The sequence below is a fragment of the Tursiops truncatus genome, chromosome 5 (assembly GCF_011762595.2).
Source record: "Tursiops truncatus isolate mTurTru1 chromosome 5, mTurTru1.mat.Y, whole genome shotgun sequence".
NCBI lineage: Eukaryota > Metazoa > Chordata > Mammalia > Artiodactyla > Delphinidae > Tursiops > Tursiops truncatus.
Window position 1 is genome coordinate 64,735,908 of NC_047038.1, and position 16,266 is coordinate 64,752,173.

A 16,266-nucleotide genomic window follows, 5' to 3' on the forward strand; every position below is an offset into this window, starting at 1 on the left:
GAAATTCAAACAGTTCACTGAAGATTATCCTTTGGCATTAAGAAATATTCAATTTATATTTAAAGAGAACCATATTTCTTTTGTGTTAGGCATTACTAATGGCACTCCAAAACTTGAGATATTTTGGGAATTCCTTGGCAGTCCAGTGGTTAGGACTTGGCACTTTCACTGTGGAGGGCCTGGGTTTAGTCCCTGGTCAGGGAACTAAGATTCCACAAGCCATGTGGTGTGGCCAAAACAAAACAAAACAAAAACAAAAAGCAAAACAAACTAACAACAACAAAAAAAACTTGAAATATTTTGTTCATTGTTAGATAAAATTTCTGAAAATTTGAAGCCAAAACGGAGTAAAACCTTTTTTGTATTAGGTAGGATTCTTTTTTGACAACACACAGGACTCCAACTTAAACTAGATTAGACAAAAGAGAAATTTTACTATAAGGTATCACACGGAAGAATTGAACAATGAGACTTGCAGGAAAGACATTGATGTGGCTACGCTTCTACTAACTAAATCCTGTGGCTCAAGTATCATCAGGGCTCTCTTCGACTCTAGTCTCTGCCTCTTTGTGTGCTTTACCTTCATTCTTGGATCTTTTCTTCTGTTCATAGAATGGGAAACTTGGCTGCTGACTACTCAGGAGCTTTACATCGTACACAGCATGAAAACTAGAAAGACTGGCTTGACTCTCGGTTGCTACACACAAAAATTCACTTGACTCTGGTTTGGGTCAAGTGCTCACCCTCTCCCAATCAACTGTGGTCAAGGAGACAGAGTCAGTTAGGAACACCTCCCAAGAAAATTATATGAACGGAGGGAGGAGAGGAACATTTTTCGTAAGAGGGGAAGTTTCTATTCCCAGAAGGGAAGTGGTGCTTAGAATAGAAACCTGTAGGTTTCTGCTCTAAATGGAAACATTGCTCTGTAAATATGCTTTGCTGTTTAACATCTCCATTTTTTACAGTACTCTGCCCTCTGTCTGTATGTCTTTTCTCTTCTTGTGGTCTGGAAAATTCTTGCTCCTCCTTTAATAGTTCAGGTTTCTCCTCTTGGAAGTCCCTTTAGGCTGATTTTGTTCTTCTTCCAATACATTTACTCTCTTCTTTATCTATGTATCTTATAACATTAACCATGTTGAGCTATAATTATTTGTTTATATGTCTGTTTTACCACCTAATTGTAAATTACTTAAGGGTAGAAACTATCTTCTAATCTTTATAGCTCAGGTCTGATAACAGTACTTGATTAATACTAGTAATAAAAGAATGAGCATATTGGACTTTCCTGGTGGTCCAGTGGTAAAGAATCCGCCTTCCACTGCAGGGGACACGGGTTCGATCCCTGGTCGGGGAATTAAGATCCCACATGCCGCGGGGCAACTAAGCCCGCGTGCCACAACTAAAGAGCGCATACGCTCTGGAGCTCACACGCCACAACTAGAGAAGAGAAAACCCGCATGCCACTACTAGAGAGAAGCCGTGCCTCAACGAAAGATCCCGCATACCTTAATGCAGATCCCGTGTGCCTCAACTAAGACATGACACAGCCAAAAAAAAAAAAAAAAAAAAGAATAAGCATATTAATCATTATCATTTCTTGAATAACTTAACTTTAAATACATTCAAAATTATCTTTGCAACCATTCTATAAGTTAGATACTACTTCTTAATTCCTAGAGCTTAGAGAAGCTAAGTAACTTGTCTAAAGTCACATAGCTAGTAATTAGTGGAACCAGAATCTGAACCCAGGTAATCTGATTGCAGAGTCCAAACCATACTGGCTGGAGAGACAGAGGAACAGCAAAGTAGAGAAAGAGGGGAATGGATGTGGCATGTAAGCAAGAGTGGTAAATAGCTCAGTGTGTGACTAGAGGTAGATTTATGGATGTGAGTGGTGAGAATTGAGAAAGGAAGAGTTGGTTCAGGTTAAATTATTAATATCCTTGTGTGTCATGATAAAGAGTTTGGATTCTGGCCTGTAGCTAATGGGTTCATTTAAGATTTAAGCTTAGGAATTATATAACTACAATTTAACATACAGAAACAAAGCTCTGGCTACATGTATAACAGGGATGCTGATAAAAAGATAATTAAGCAACTCTCTGCCATAACACAAATTGTAGCAGGAGATGGAGTTCTGGATCAAGAATGTTGGGAAAGGCTGTTTTTGCTTCTGTTTTCATCACTGCAGTCTACCTTAAAGCTATGGAAGTATTTTTAGCAATCACAGGATATTTTATTTATGGAAGTGATATATCTGGTTATCCTAATAGCATTTGGATTTGGTCTTTGTCCTCAATCTGATACTGTATGTTTATATAAGAATCTTTATAACTGTACATATACTTCAAGTTACTTTTTATATGATTAAATTATATTAAAATTCACAGTCCAAAATGTTTGCTATCTGGGTTTTGGAAAATCTTTTCTCCCTATACTCCCTGTATATACACAACACATACATTTTTCTAGGCTTCACATCTCTGATCTTTATATTTAATGATTGAATAATTGTCAGTAGCATTTATTACGGTAAATTCGAACTATGTAGGTATTTGGAAGGACTGTTTAGTCAAAAATAGTCTGTTCTCAGAAACATCTCAGTGTATAATATAGAACAGTAACTCATCCCCTTTATATTAATTTATTCTTTGATGTGCATTAATATATAATTATTTTTAATGTCCCTTGCTGTAGTTCTATGACATTAGGACATAGCACTACACAAATCTAATTCTTTTTTAAAATTTAATTTAATTCATTTATTTGGTTGCACTGGGTCTTAGTTGCAGCACACAGACTCCTTAGTTGTGGCATGCGAACTCTTAGTTGTGGCATGCGTGTAGGATCTAGTTCCCTGACCAGACATCGAACCTGGGCCCCCTGCATGGGCAGCATGGAGTCTTATCCACTGTGCCACCAGGGAAGTTCCCACAAATCTAATTCTATGATAGTCCCAGAAGGCTTAATGTTTGATAACCCTCCCCTCTACCCCCACCCAAAGTGCCCCTGTGTTCTCATCCTCCCTCCCTCCCTCTCTCCCTCCCCCCCCCCCACCCCGCTCTCGCTCTCTGTCTCTATCTTATTAAGCTTTCTGCAGCCACATACACCATTCTCAAGGAACTTGACTTTTTGTGGCATCCCTTCCTCATTTCTCATTCAAGGTTATCCTTGAGGTTTATTATTCAATTAGATTCCTATTGTGAAAATGCTATGAATATAGGTCAAGAGTAAGTCCTGTATTCTCATTTATTAAAAATTTGGGCTATGACATTAAAAAAAAATCATTGGGTCTTCATGGTTATGCTAAACAGTTCTTGTTTTTCTTTTCTGTTATTTGGAATTTTGAGGTATGGGATAGTCAGAACTGGGAAGGACTTGATACATATTCATGAAAGTTCCTTAATCTTATCAAGAGTACACTGTTGCCATCTCTGATAATAATAACTGACCTATAATGAGGGCCTGCCACGTGCTAGGCACTGTGCTAAGTATTTTACACACATGACATTAATCACCACATTAATTGCAAGGTGAGCTGATCACATTTTACAGATGAGAAAACTGAGGCTGATGAGAGATTCAGTATCACACCTGAGGTCACACAGCTAGTAAGTGACAAAGCCTGAATTTTTTTTTTTTTTTTTTACAGTACGCGGGCCTCTCACTGTTGTGGCCTCTCCCGTTGAGGAGCACAGGCTCCGGACGCGCAGGCTCAGCGGCCATGGCTCACGGGCCCAGCCGCTCCGCGGCATGTGGGATCTTCCCGGACCGGGGCACGAACCCGTGTCCCCTGCATCGGCAGGCGGACTCTCAACCACTGCGCCACCAGGGAAGCCCCAGAGCCTGAATTGAACTTCGTTTGTCTGACTCTAAATCCTACACCTTTTTCACTACATAAAATTTGTCTCTCAGCCAGCAATTGTTTTAAATATTTGAGGAGGACTTCCCTGGTGGCGCAGTGGCTAAGAATCTGCCTGCCAATGCAGGGGACACGGGTTCGAGCCCTGATCTGGGAAGATTCCACATGCCGCGGAGCAACTAAGCCCGTGTGCCACGACTACTGAGCCTGTGCTCTAGAGCCCACGAGCTACAACTACTGAGCCCGTGTGCCACAACTACTGAAGCCCGCGTGCCTAGAGCCCGTGCTCCGCAACAAGAGAAGCCATGACAATGAGAAGCCCGCACACCACAATGAAGAGTAGCCCCCGCTCACCACAACTAAAGACAGCCCGCGTGCAGCAACGAAGACCCAGTGCAGCCATAAATAAATAAATTTTTAAAAAGAAAATATTTGAGGAGATACACAGCTATACAGAGACATCAAAAACTGAAGAAAAGAAGCAGGATTATTGGATTTCCATTTTTAAATATGGCAAATTTTAATTTTAGACTTCAAAAATTTGAAATAGAATTATAGAAGTATTTGTTAAAATTCTAATTGTTAATGTTTCTAGTGGAAAATTGATAGTCTTGTCTTCAATGCAGTACTTACCAAGAATGGATTTTCTGTTTCTAGTTTTAAGACAAAATTGGCTGCGGCATTGGCAAGATGTCGAATCAAACATGATGCCCTTTCAATTTACCACATTCTTCCAGAAAGAGTTAGGAACCAGGAACTAAGGGCCTCAACTTTGCCACTTTATGCTTGGATAAATACGTGTAAAATCAGGTAAGATTTCTAATCAAATTCTTTATTTAAGTCACTTGCCTTTCAAAATAATGTGATAAGAAGTATTACCTTTTTAATGGATGGGGGGCTCATCTGGGGGAGTGATTGGGGAATCATAGTTTAGTTCAGGATTTTATCACCAGATTACCAAAAGTAATTACATAAATGTGTTAACTTTTTTGTCTCTGTTTTTCAACTTATTGTTGGCTAAAATTATAAGTTCCATTAGATGCAATATTTGCAGTGATATTTTTATTTATTGTAGGAAAAAGATTCTAGTGTTAAATACACTTTTGATGTGTTATATTTGTAATTAAAACCTAATGTTATATATTTACAGCCCTGAAGAAGTTTATCATAGTTTGAAGAAAAAAGGCTATAATAAAGTCAAATCTGTGTTGCATGTTCATAATAAAGTCTTTGCTGTGGATCAACATTGCTATGATGTCTTAATTTTTCCATCTCATCTTAAAAGTGATCTTCTAAATATAGATCTTTTCAAAGATTATAAACTTGTATTTCAGGTAAACTAACACTTACTTTCATTGTGATTCTCAGTAATCCTGTTCACCCAGAGAATTCCTCCACTTAAAAATAAAACCTAACAAATTGGTTATATTTTGTATAGGTTATCAAGGAAGTTTATAAGGCCTAATTTTCACCTTGAATAAAATTAATTCCCCTACAGCCAGTTTTCATTTTATACTTTGACATCTTTGCCCCATGTGAAGTGGGCATATTGTAAAGAACATATTCTTCCTACACACCATAGATGGGGGAACTCTTATTGCCTACAGCTAAAAGGCTATATTTTTCTCTCCCAAGGGAGGATTCAAGAGAAGGCACAATGATTCCTTTTCTTCTTTCCATTTCTGGGGAAGATGCTAGTGCCATCCTGCATTTGAAAACGCAATGTGTAATACTTTCCCATTATCTCTTTACTATATTCCTACAGCTTTGATTTGTAAGATGTGTATATATAAACGGCTATCAATGCAGGAAGAGAATGTGAGGTATAATGTGGTTTCAATAGAATGAGAAATTAAAAGAAATCAGGTTAAATTAATTTTTATGTGCTTAGATTTCAATTCTTGCCTCAGATTCACCTTAGTTTTGTAAGGTTTATCCCTTCATAGTACCTGCATTCTTGGGCAGAGTCTCTTGGCCTTATTTTGTTGTGACACCTTATTGAGCACTGAGATCAGTTGCAGAAACTCATCTGTCCAGCCCCCTTTTATAAGCTTGTCAACCATCTTACTTTTAATCTCTGTGAACTAGCAGCCATTTAGATGACAGTGTAATGGGGAAGAAAGAATGGCAGTAGCAAATGGGTGCATTTTCATGAAGGCTTAAGAATGGGAGCTAAGGCAGGACATCAGTAGTCTATTAATCACATTTTGGGGATTTTGGCATTGCCTTATCACTGTATAAAAGTTAAATGATCACAGTCATAATTTAGGCTAAACAAAGTTAGGGTATTGTTTTAAATCAGTTTATATCAGTTATCTTTGTTAAGTTTATATTTTAACATATGTTAAGATGTTTTAAACTCGAATGCGTTAGGTATCTCTTCAGAATTTCTGCCAATACTTTGTTTTACCTGAGGCAAAAAGAAGTCAGTACATGCTTCTGGTCAAACCCTTCGAAATTCTAATTGTACCATTATCTTGTAGGACAAATCTCGAAGTCTCGCTGTCCATTCTGTGAAGGCTTTATTAAATATGGATGATGATATCTTAATGGTCAATACAGGTTCGTGGTACACAGTTGCCCATATGTCAGTCTTAACAAATAATAATGCCTCAAAAATATTTGTGTGTGGAGTACAATCACAAGCTAAGGATCCTGACCTGAAGAACCTTTTCACAAAAATGGGATGTAAAAGTATGTACAAATATTTATTTGTTTGGTGGTAATGTTCTGTAAGATTTAGAAATGTTAAAAATATTTGAATTTGTTATCTCTCGTAATATAAAACTCCATATATGAACTATACTCCTAAAATCCCCACTAATCTGTATTATATCAGGCTGTTCTTGTTACTTAATATTGGTTAAACAACTGCAGTTTAAATTAATGAATATATTGGCACTTTGGTATATTGCTTGACATTTACTGCATAATTTGAGTTTCAAACAATAATTAAAGTAACTGGTAGAAATTGTCATCTTCTAATAAATAAGAACACAATCACAGGAGTTCTTAAGGGACAAAGATAATATCTAGGACCAGATGCTAAGTCCTTAGGCTTCTTATTTTTAAAGAATTTTTCCACTGGATCATGCTGTGACAAAAGATAACATTTCATTATAGGTTCAGTGAAGCTGAAAAACTAAACGAATCTTTTGACAGATTCACAGCGTGAGCGAAAAGATAAGTAGAATCCAGGGCTTGACATGGAGAGGTAGACTGGTAAATACCCAGGATTTCATTGGAGCACAGAAGTATACCCTGGGTAGTGATCAGTCCTCTGATGAATTGAAGCCCAAATTCCAGTCATCTCAATTCCCAGTTGGATTAAGGTGATCTGGGATTGCCAGAGGCAAAAGTAAATTCTCTCTGGAAGAAAGTAACATCATCCTGGATCTCATATTATCTCCTAATTTTTTTCAAATTCTGTGTCTGGCACTCAAGAAAAAGAAAAATCAGACAAAATAGAAGAAAGATGTGAGTGAAATAAAGAGAAAAATACTGCAATAGAAGCAAACCCACAAAAGGGCCAGGTACTGGAGGTATCAGATGTGGACTTTAACTATGATTAATATGCTGAAGAGACTAAATGACAAACTGCAGAATTTCAGCAGAGAACTGGAAACTATAATTTTTAAAAAACTCAGAAGAAAATTCTAGAATTGAAAAATACAATATGTGAAATTAAGAAATAAACAGATTTAATAGTAGGTTAAAACTAAAAGAAGGAACAAGTGAACTGATCAGTCAGAAGAAACTATCCAGACTGAAGCATCAGGAGACAAAAGGATGACTAATATGGAAGAGACCACAAAATACACATGAGATTCAGTGATCCAGTGATGTCAGGTATGTTGTGATTGGGAACCCAGAAAGAGAGGAGAAAAGGAACTGGGAAAAAACAATATGTGAAATTGGGACTGGGAGTTTTTAAAAATTGATTAAAGTCACAGATTCAAGAAGTGCTATGAACTCCAATAAAAATAAATGTGTATAAATCACAGCAAGATCCTTTCTGACCCACCTCCTAGAGAGGTGGAAATAAAAACAAACACAAACAAATGGGACCTAATGAAACTTCAAAGCTTTTGCACAGCAAAGGAAACCATAAACAAGACCAAAAGACAACCCTCAGAATGGGAGAAAATATTTGCAAATGAAGCAACTGACAAAGGATTAATTTCCAAAATTTACAAGCAGCTCATGCAGCTCAATAACAAAAAAACAAACAACCCAATCCAAAAATGGGCAGAAGACCTAAATAGACATTTCTCCAAAGAAGATATACAGAGTGCCAACAAACACATGAAAGAATGCTCAACATCATTAATCATTAGAGAAATGCAAATCAAAACTACAATGAGATATCATCTCACACCAGTCAGAATGGCCATCATCAAAAAATCTACAAACAATAAATGCTGGAGAGGGTGTGGAGAAAAGGGAACACTCTTGCACTGCTGGTGGGAATGTGAATTGGTTCAGCCACTATGGAGAACAGTATGGAGGTTCCTTAAAAAACTAAAAATAAAACTACCATATGACCCAGCAATCCCACTACTGGGCATATACCTTGAGAAAACCAAAATTCAAAAAGAGTCATGTACCAAAATGTTCATTGCAGCTCTATTTACAATAGCCCGGAGATGGAAACAAGTGCCCATCATCGGATGAATGGATAAAGAAGATGTGGCACATATATACAATGGAATATTACTCAGCCATAAAAAGAAATGAAATTGAGCTATTTGTAATGAGGTGGATAGACCTAGAGTCTGTCATACAGAGTGAAGTAAGTCAGAAAGAGAAAGACAAATACCGTATGCTAACACATATATATGGAATTTAAGAAAAAAAATGTCATGAAGAACCTAGGACTAAGACAGGAATAAAGACACAGACCTACTGGAGAACAGACTTGAGGATATGGGGAGGGGGAAGGGTGAGCTGTGACAAAGCGAGAGAGAGGCATGGACATATATACACTAACAAATGTAAGGTAGATAGCTAGTGGGAAGCAGCTGCATAGCACAGGGAGATCAGCTCGGTGCTTTGTGACCACCTAGAGGGGTGGGATAGGGAGGGTGGGAGGGAGGGAGACGCAAGAGGGAAGAGATATGGGAACATATGTATATGTATAACTGATTCACTTTGTTATAAAGCAGAAACTAACACACCATTGTAAAGCAATTATACCCCAATAAAGATGTTAAAAAATAAAAAAATAAAAAATAAATGTGTAAAAAACATAGTAGGCACATCATAGCATAATTGCTGAAAACGAAAGACAAAGAACAATGTTCAAAGCAGCCAGGGAAATAATACATATTACCTTCGATGAGATAGCAATAAAACTAAAAATTAACTTTTCAACAGAAACAACTGAGGCCAGAGACAAACAATATCTTCATAGTGCAGAAAGAAAATGTCAGGCTAGATTTCTATACACAGCAAAAATTTCCTTTGAAATAAAGATACTCTCAGAAAAAGAGAGTGAATTTGTTACCAGCAGATACAATAAAGGGTTTACTAAAGATTATTGTTTGAGTAGAAGGAATATTGTCTCATACAGAAGGTTGTAGATGCTGGAAGAAATGAAGAGCAATGGAAAAAGGTTAGTACATAGGTAAATCTAAATAATTGTAGTCTAGTGTCTTGTGGGACTGTAAACTAATGTCTTGTGGAGCTAACAATATTTGTGTTATATGTAATTAAAATACATTACAACAATTGCACATAGTTTAGAGAAGGAAATGGAATTAATGTGTTCTGTCATCCTTGCTTTGTCTAAGAAATGATAAAAGTAGTAAATTATTAAGTCAGTGGTATGTGTTATAATATCAGGGGCAAACAATAAACAAATAATAAAAGAATGTAAAACTAATAGCTAAGGGGGTGGGGTGGAATATGGAATTGGAATCACCATAGTAATGTATAAAAGGCAAGACAAATAGAAAGGAAGTAGGTAGATTAAACTTTACAAAAAATATGTATTTATAAATCAATAAGTAAACATTAAATATGCATGAGTAATACTTGAATTACAAGACAAAGAACATCAATACTGGATTTTTAAAGATCAACTTTAAAATGCTATTTATAAGAGATACCCCTTACATAAAAGGATATTCAAAAAAAAACTTGGACAGAAAAAGATATTCAGTGAACATACTAACAAAAGGAGCTACAGACAAAGTAGTGTTATGTCAAGAAAACTTACTAGAAATATAGCATGTTTAAGTCATCAGGAAAATATACCAGTACTAAGAAGTATGTACATAATAACGTAGTGTCAAAATATATAAAGCCACATTATCTAGAATCAGCAGGTAAAATGCTCTGTGTATAGAAAATTCTAAAGAATCCATGAAAAAATACAGATTTAATGCAATCCCTATAAAAACCCTAGCTGGCTTTTTTGCAGAAATTGACATTCTGTCCTAAAATTCACATGGAAATCCGAGGGACCTGAAGTAGCCAAAGCAGTCTTGAAAAAGAACGAAGTTATAGGACTCACACTTCCTGATTTCAAAATTCACTACACAGCTTTAGTTATCAAGACAATGCGGGACTGGCATAAAGATAAACATGTAGATCAGTGGATAGAATTGAGAATCCAGAAGTAAAATCTTACATTTACGGTCAATTGATTTTTGACAAGTGCGCCAAGACCATTCAACAAGGGAAGAATAGTCTTTTCAACAAATGGTGCTGGGATAACTGGATATCCACGTGCAAAAGAATGAAGTTGGACCCTTACTTCAAATCATACACAAAAATTAACTCAAACTGATCAAAGACCTAATTATAAGAGGTAAAACTATAAAACTTCTAGAAGAAAACACAGGAGTAAAACTTTGTGACTTTGAATTTGGCAGTGTGTTGTTAAACACAACAAAAGAAAAGATAAATTGAACTTCATCTAAATGAAAAACTTTTGTTCTTCAAAGGTCACTATCAAGAAAGTGAAAAGACAACCCACAGAATGGGAGAAAATATTTGCAAATCATGTATGTAATAAGGGACTTGTATCTAGAATATGTAAACAATAATAAGACATATATCACAATTTAAAAATGGGTAAAGTATATTAATTTAATTCAGCTCTTCAAGAAAAAAGTTTATAAAACAATTCAGTTATCAGTAATGGGCAAGGAGATATTACTACAGATCCTAGAGACATTTAAAACATAATAAAAAGATACTATGAGCAAACTTGAACATTTAAATGATATTGGCATATTCCTGGAACAACACAACTTACCAAAACTGACAGAAGAAGAAATAGAAAATCTGAATACTCTTGTATCTATTAAGATCTTAAAACTAGTGGATATAAATGTCTATTAAATTCATAATTGAAAATCTCCCCACTCACAAAGCAAAAAATTTAAAAACCTTTAGTCCTTTAAGGAAGAAATAATACTCTTTCAGAGAATAGAAAAAGAAGGATTACTTCCCAGTTAATTTATAACCTTGATATCAAAAACTTGAAATGGATATTAAAGGAAGGAAAATTATAGGCTAGTGCCACTCATTAGCATATTTGTAAAAATAAGTGTTAGCTAGCTGAAATAAGTATTAGCAAACTGTATTTAGAAATATATAAGAATAGTACATTATAAATAAGCTGGATTCTAGGAATACAAAGTTGGTTTAACTCTTAAAAATCAATGTATGTAATCATGTTAATAGGAGAACAATTTTATGGTCATCTCAATAGATGCAGAAAAGAAATTTGATAAAATTTAACATTCATTTATTATATATATACACAGCAAATATCATACTTGATGGTATGTTTAAAGCTTTCTGGTATCAGGGATTAGATAAGCATGCCTGCCATCACCACTTCTAATCAACATTGTACTGGGAATCATAGGCAGTACAGTAAGGAAAGAAAAGAAGAAATAGAAGATATAATGTTTGGAAAGGAAGAAATAAAATTGTGTTTAATTTATGGGTGACATGATTATATATGTGGAAAAAACAAAGTAATCTATAAACTATAGATTTCACGTATGCCTTTTTAAAATTAATTTTTATTGGGGTATGGTTGATTTACAATGTTGTGTTAATTTCCACTGTACAGCAAAGTGAATCAGTTACACGTATGACTTTTGCAGTGTTGCTAGATACAAGGTCAGCATACAAATTCAGTTTCTGTACACCAATAACAAAAATTTGAAAATGAAGCAGATACCTTTTACAATGAACAAAAATCCATAAAACTTTTAGGAATACATCTAGTAAAAGATGTGTAAGACCTCCTCATAAAACTTATGGAACATTATTGAAAGAAAGAAAGAAGACCTAAATAAATGGAAACAACAGACCGTGTTCATGAATTGGAATACTAAATGTCATAAAGATGAGTTTCTTCTCCGAGTTGATCTGTATTGATTCAATTCAATCCTCTTGATGCTACAGGATATTAAGGAAGAGAAGGTCTTTTTAGTAAATGGTGCTGGGAAAAAATGACCCCTGCTTCACACCATCTACACAAATCTAGAATGTATTATAGGAGAAAACTTCTTGACTGGGGCTGGTAAAGGTTTGTTAAACAGGGCACATAAAGCACTCATCATAAAAGAAAAGATTGATAAATTGGACTACAGTAAAATTTTTTAAAATTTAAGGACTTCTATGCATTAAGAGTACAAAGGCAAACTGTAGAGCGGGAATATATAAACTGATGAAGAGGTTTTTTTTGCCACAGTATACAAAGAATTCTTACAAATTAACAATAAAAAAGACAGCCCAGTTGGAAAATGTACAAGAGACATGACCAGGCATTTCACAAAAGAGGATATACAAATACCAAAAAAACTTATGTAAAAGTACCTTAACCCCATTAGTAATCGAGGAAATGCAGTTCAAATCACAACTTACCACCACATATCCACAGAATGATTAAAATTAAAAAGATGGCAGTACCATGTGCTGGCAAAGTAAGGAGCATTAGGAATGCTCAGACACCGTTGGTTGGACTGTAAATTTGTACAGTGACTTTGGAAAACTAGCATTAATCACTAAAATTGAAAAAATACATGCCCTTATGATCCAGCACTTCCAGGTTTATTACCCCTTTGAATTTTTACCTAGTTAACCAGAGAGAATAGGAACCACTGGGTAACTAAGCAGTAGAGGAATGGAAGTTTCTTCTTTTAGAAGCATTCCAGGTGATAAATGAAAAAGGGAAGACGGGAGTAGAATACGACTATTTTGCAAACCCTTTGCTGGTACCATAAAGGCAATTTAATGGATGAATGTGACCCCACTTGTGAAGTAGTTTTGTGCTCCCCACCCACCAAGAAAAAAAAAGAACTTGAATCTAATTAAGCTCTAAAGATCCAGCTACTAATAAACTACACTTTAGGAAAGTAATTAGCAAAATCCAGACTGTGGGAAATTCTAGTAGTACAAAAAAAACATGTTTCATTAAGAAATAAATGATAAGAAAAAATGGAGAGGGTACCTATAAACAAAAAGAAATTTAAAAGACATCAACTAATTGCAATGTATGTACCTTATCTAAATCCTGATTTAAACAAACTATAAAAAAAAATTTGACAAGTGTGAGACTATTGGAAAATTTGAGCCACGATTGTATGCCATTATTATTTGATGATAACAAATTACTTTTTAAAATGTATGGGGCTGTATTTTTAAAGGGGTTCTTATCTTTTAGTGATATATGGTGAAATATTTTATAGATTCAAAATAATATGGGGGAGTGGAAGTGGGTGTGGATATAGATGAAACAAGATTGGGAATGAATGGTTTATTGTTGAAGCACCATAATGGGTACTTGAGAATTTATTACATATTATGTCTATTTTTGACATAATATGTTTAAACTTTTACAATAAAAAGTTAAAAATAGGGGAAAAAAGAAAAAGGCCCACTTGATTAAAATTTTTTTTTCAAAAGAGACAATAGAAAGAGAGAAGAATTGATCAGACAAGAGAAGGGTTGGGTAGGGCAATTTCAAGAGCGACTCCTCAGCAGATGAGGGGAATGGGAGCCATTGCAGAAGTGAAGGGGTGGCCCTAAGATAGGATCACAGATAGTTATAACCTGAGGGAAGGCAGATACTCTTAAACTAAATTATAAGGTCCCTGAGGACCTTTAGACTGTGCCTAAATAAAAATTATAAAATGCTAAGTGAAAATATAAATGCTAATAAAAATTTTTTTTCTGGGAAAAATAGAATATAAAAGGGGTTAAAAAATCGGAAGGGAAGTAACCAATACTGAGCATTTACTGTATACTAGGCACCATGCTAAGCCTAACTGCTTTATCTCAATCTTCACTACAATTAGATGAGGTGTAGGCTTTATTATCCCATTTTACAAATAAGGAAATTGAGGCTTAGAGAGATTGTCACACAGATAGTAAATAGTGAAGTTGGGAGTCAAACTTGGGTATTTCTGCCTCTAAAAGCCATTTCCCTCCACTATACCATACTGCTTTAAATGCAATCTGAAGTTCAGAATGGAAAATTTAAATTATATTTTATGTAGAAGATATTTAAACTTCAAAATCATTCTCTCAAGTAAAGGAGAAAGAACTCTATTAAGAGAATTCACGCATTAACTTTAGGATGTTATCAGAAAATAATCCTCTTTTCTGACTGCATTAAAATGACTTTTTGTGGGGTTGAGGATTTAAAAATGAACAATGATAAATAGATATAATTACATACTGATTAAGATTTTTAATTAATATTTTTACATACATTTTCTGTGTTTTTTCTCCCAGATATTGAAATACTTCACGAGACATTTATTAACCTTGAATCAAAGGATCATAGGTTACAGAAAGTTAAAGTGATTCTGCTGCTACCTCGTTGTTCAGGACTGGGTGTTAGCAATCCAGTAGAATTTATTTTAAATGAGCATGAAGGTACTTGCTTTAACTTTTAATTTCTAAATTATTGAAATTTTAATATTTTTAAAATGAGATTATTTAAAATCATTAAGATGACATATCAGATACATCTGATTAATGAATAACTACCATATATAGAGCACTTAATATGGATAAAGTATTTTACATCCATTACCTCATTTAATCTTTATTATACCAGTTCTGTGAGATACGGGCAAGGGGAATATTCAAAATGTTCAATAGTTAGAGTGATGTAGGCAATCAGAACAGATGCTAGTATGGTGTTCTGGCATATACCAGAGCTCAGAATGTAGGCATTAACATTTATCAGCATTTTATAGATAAAAAAACTGAAACTCAAAAAGATTCATTCATTTTTATATAGTCACATAACTACTTGGTAAGAGAGCTAGGATTCAGATTTAGATCTGCCTGACTCTAGAGTCTGTGCTCCAAGATGATCCCAATTGAATCATGATCAGACTATTTCAACAACTCAAGACTGCTTTAACCCCCAGTATGTATGTTTTATGATACGAATATCTCAGATTAAATATTCTGAGAATATTTTATTTGCTTCTTTAATAAATTAAGAAATATTATTTAACATTAACATTTATTGAGCACTTATGTATAAGGCACTGAACTAAATCCTTTGCTTGGATTACTTCATCAAATCCTCACAAGAACTCAATGAATTGGTTACTCATTATTTCTCTTTTATAAATACGGAATCTGAGGCTCAAGAGATGTTGAAGCCACTCAGAGTCTTTTGACTGGTAAGTGTCAGAGCCTGGATTCAAACACTACTGCTCTGACTCTGGCCCTTTGAATCATGCTGTTAATCACAGTATGTTAACTGAAATTGCTTCTTACTCTAATCCCTTGTTTATAGTGAAAGGCATAGGTACGGTTAACTAGAATATTAGACAAAGAGGACATTCCACCAACATTCAGAATATGTTGAGTAACTGTTTTCTATTTCTAGCAAGGACAGAATCTAAAATGAAGAAAAAGTAATTGAGGGAAAGAAACTATTATTTATGGAGCGCAACTATGCCCCAGTCAATATCTAGGAAGTGTTCATGCATTATAACTTAATATTCACAATAACTTTGTGAGGATAGTGTTATTTAATTATCTCTGTTTTATAAAGGGGAAAAAACCCCCCAAGATTGAGACAAATTTAGCAAGTTGCCTGAGGTCATGTAGCTAGATTCAAAGCTGGGATTCAAATTCAGATTAGTTAGCACATTCCACTATGCTACACTATAGAAAGAATTCCACTATACCAGTGGTCCCCAACCTTTTTGGCACCAGGGACTGGTTTCCTGGAAGACGGTTTTTCCACAGACCGGTGGTTGGGGTGGGGGTGGGGGTATGGTTTTGGGATGATTCAAGCACACTACATTTTTTGTGCGCTTTTTTTTTTTTTTAATTTAAAAAATTTATTTATTTATTTTTGACTGTGTTGGGTCTTCGTTGCTGCTCACGGGCTGTCTCTAGTTGTG

The 16,266-nt window shown here is 35.0% G+C and overlaps 1 protein-coding gene across 9 annotated transcripts in view; it reads left to right on the plus strand.

Moving 5' to 3' along the window:
- Positions 1-16,266, plus strand: part of NSUN7 (NOP2/Sun RNA methyltransferase family member 7) — a 70,567-nt gene that overhangs the window by 19,936 nt on the left and 34,365 nt on the right. For 7 of the 9 annotated variants that reach the window (XR_012331971.1, XR_012331970.1, XM_019928289.3 and 4 more), the window contains 4 exons: positions 4,520-4,672; positions 5,013-5,196; positions 6,346-6,556; positions 14,627-14,770. Coding sequence is in view for 7 of the 9 variants with exons in the window: in XM_019928289.3 (XP_019783848.2) it covers positions 4,520-4,672; positions 5,013-5,196; positions 6,346-6,556; positions 14,627-14,770 (692 nt within the window). In the remaining 2 variants the exon portion in view is untranslated. The remainder of the gene's footprint in view (positions 1-4,519; positions 4,673-5,012; positions 5,197-6,345; positions 6,557-14,626; positions 14,771-16,266) is intronic. The other 2 variants (XM_073805182.1, XM_073805183.1) reach the window with 2 other exon arrangements.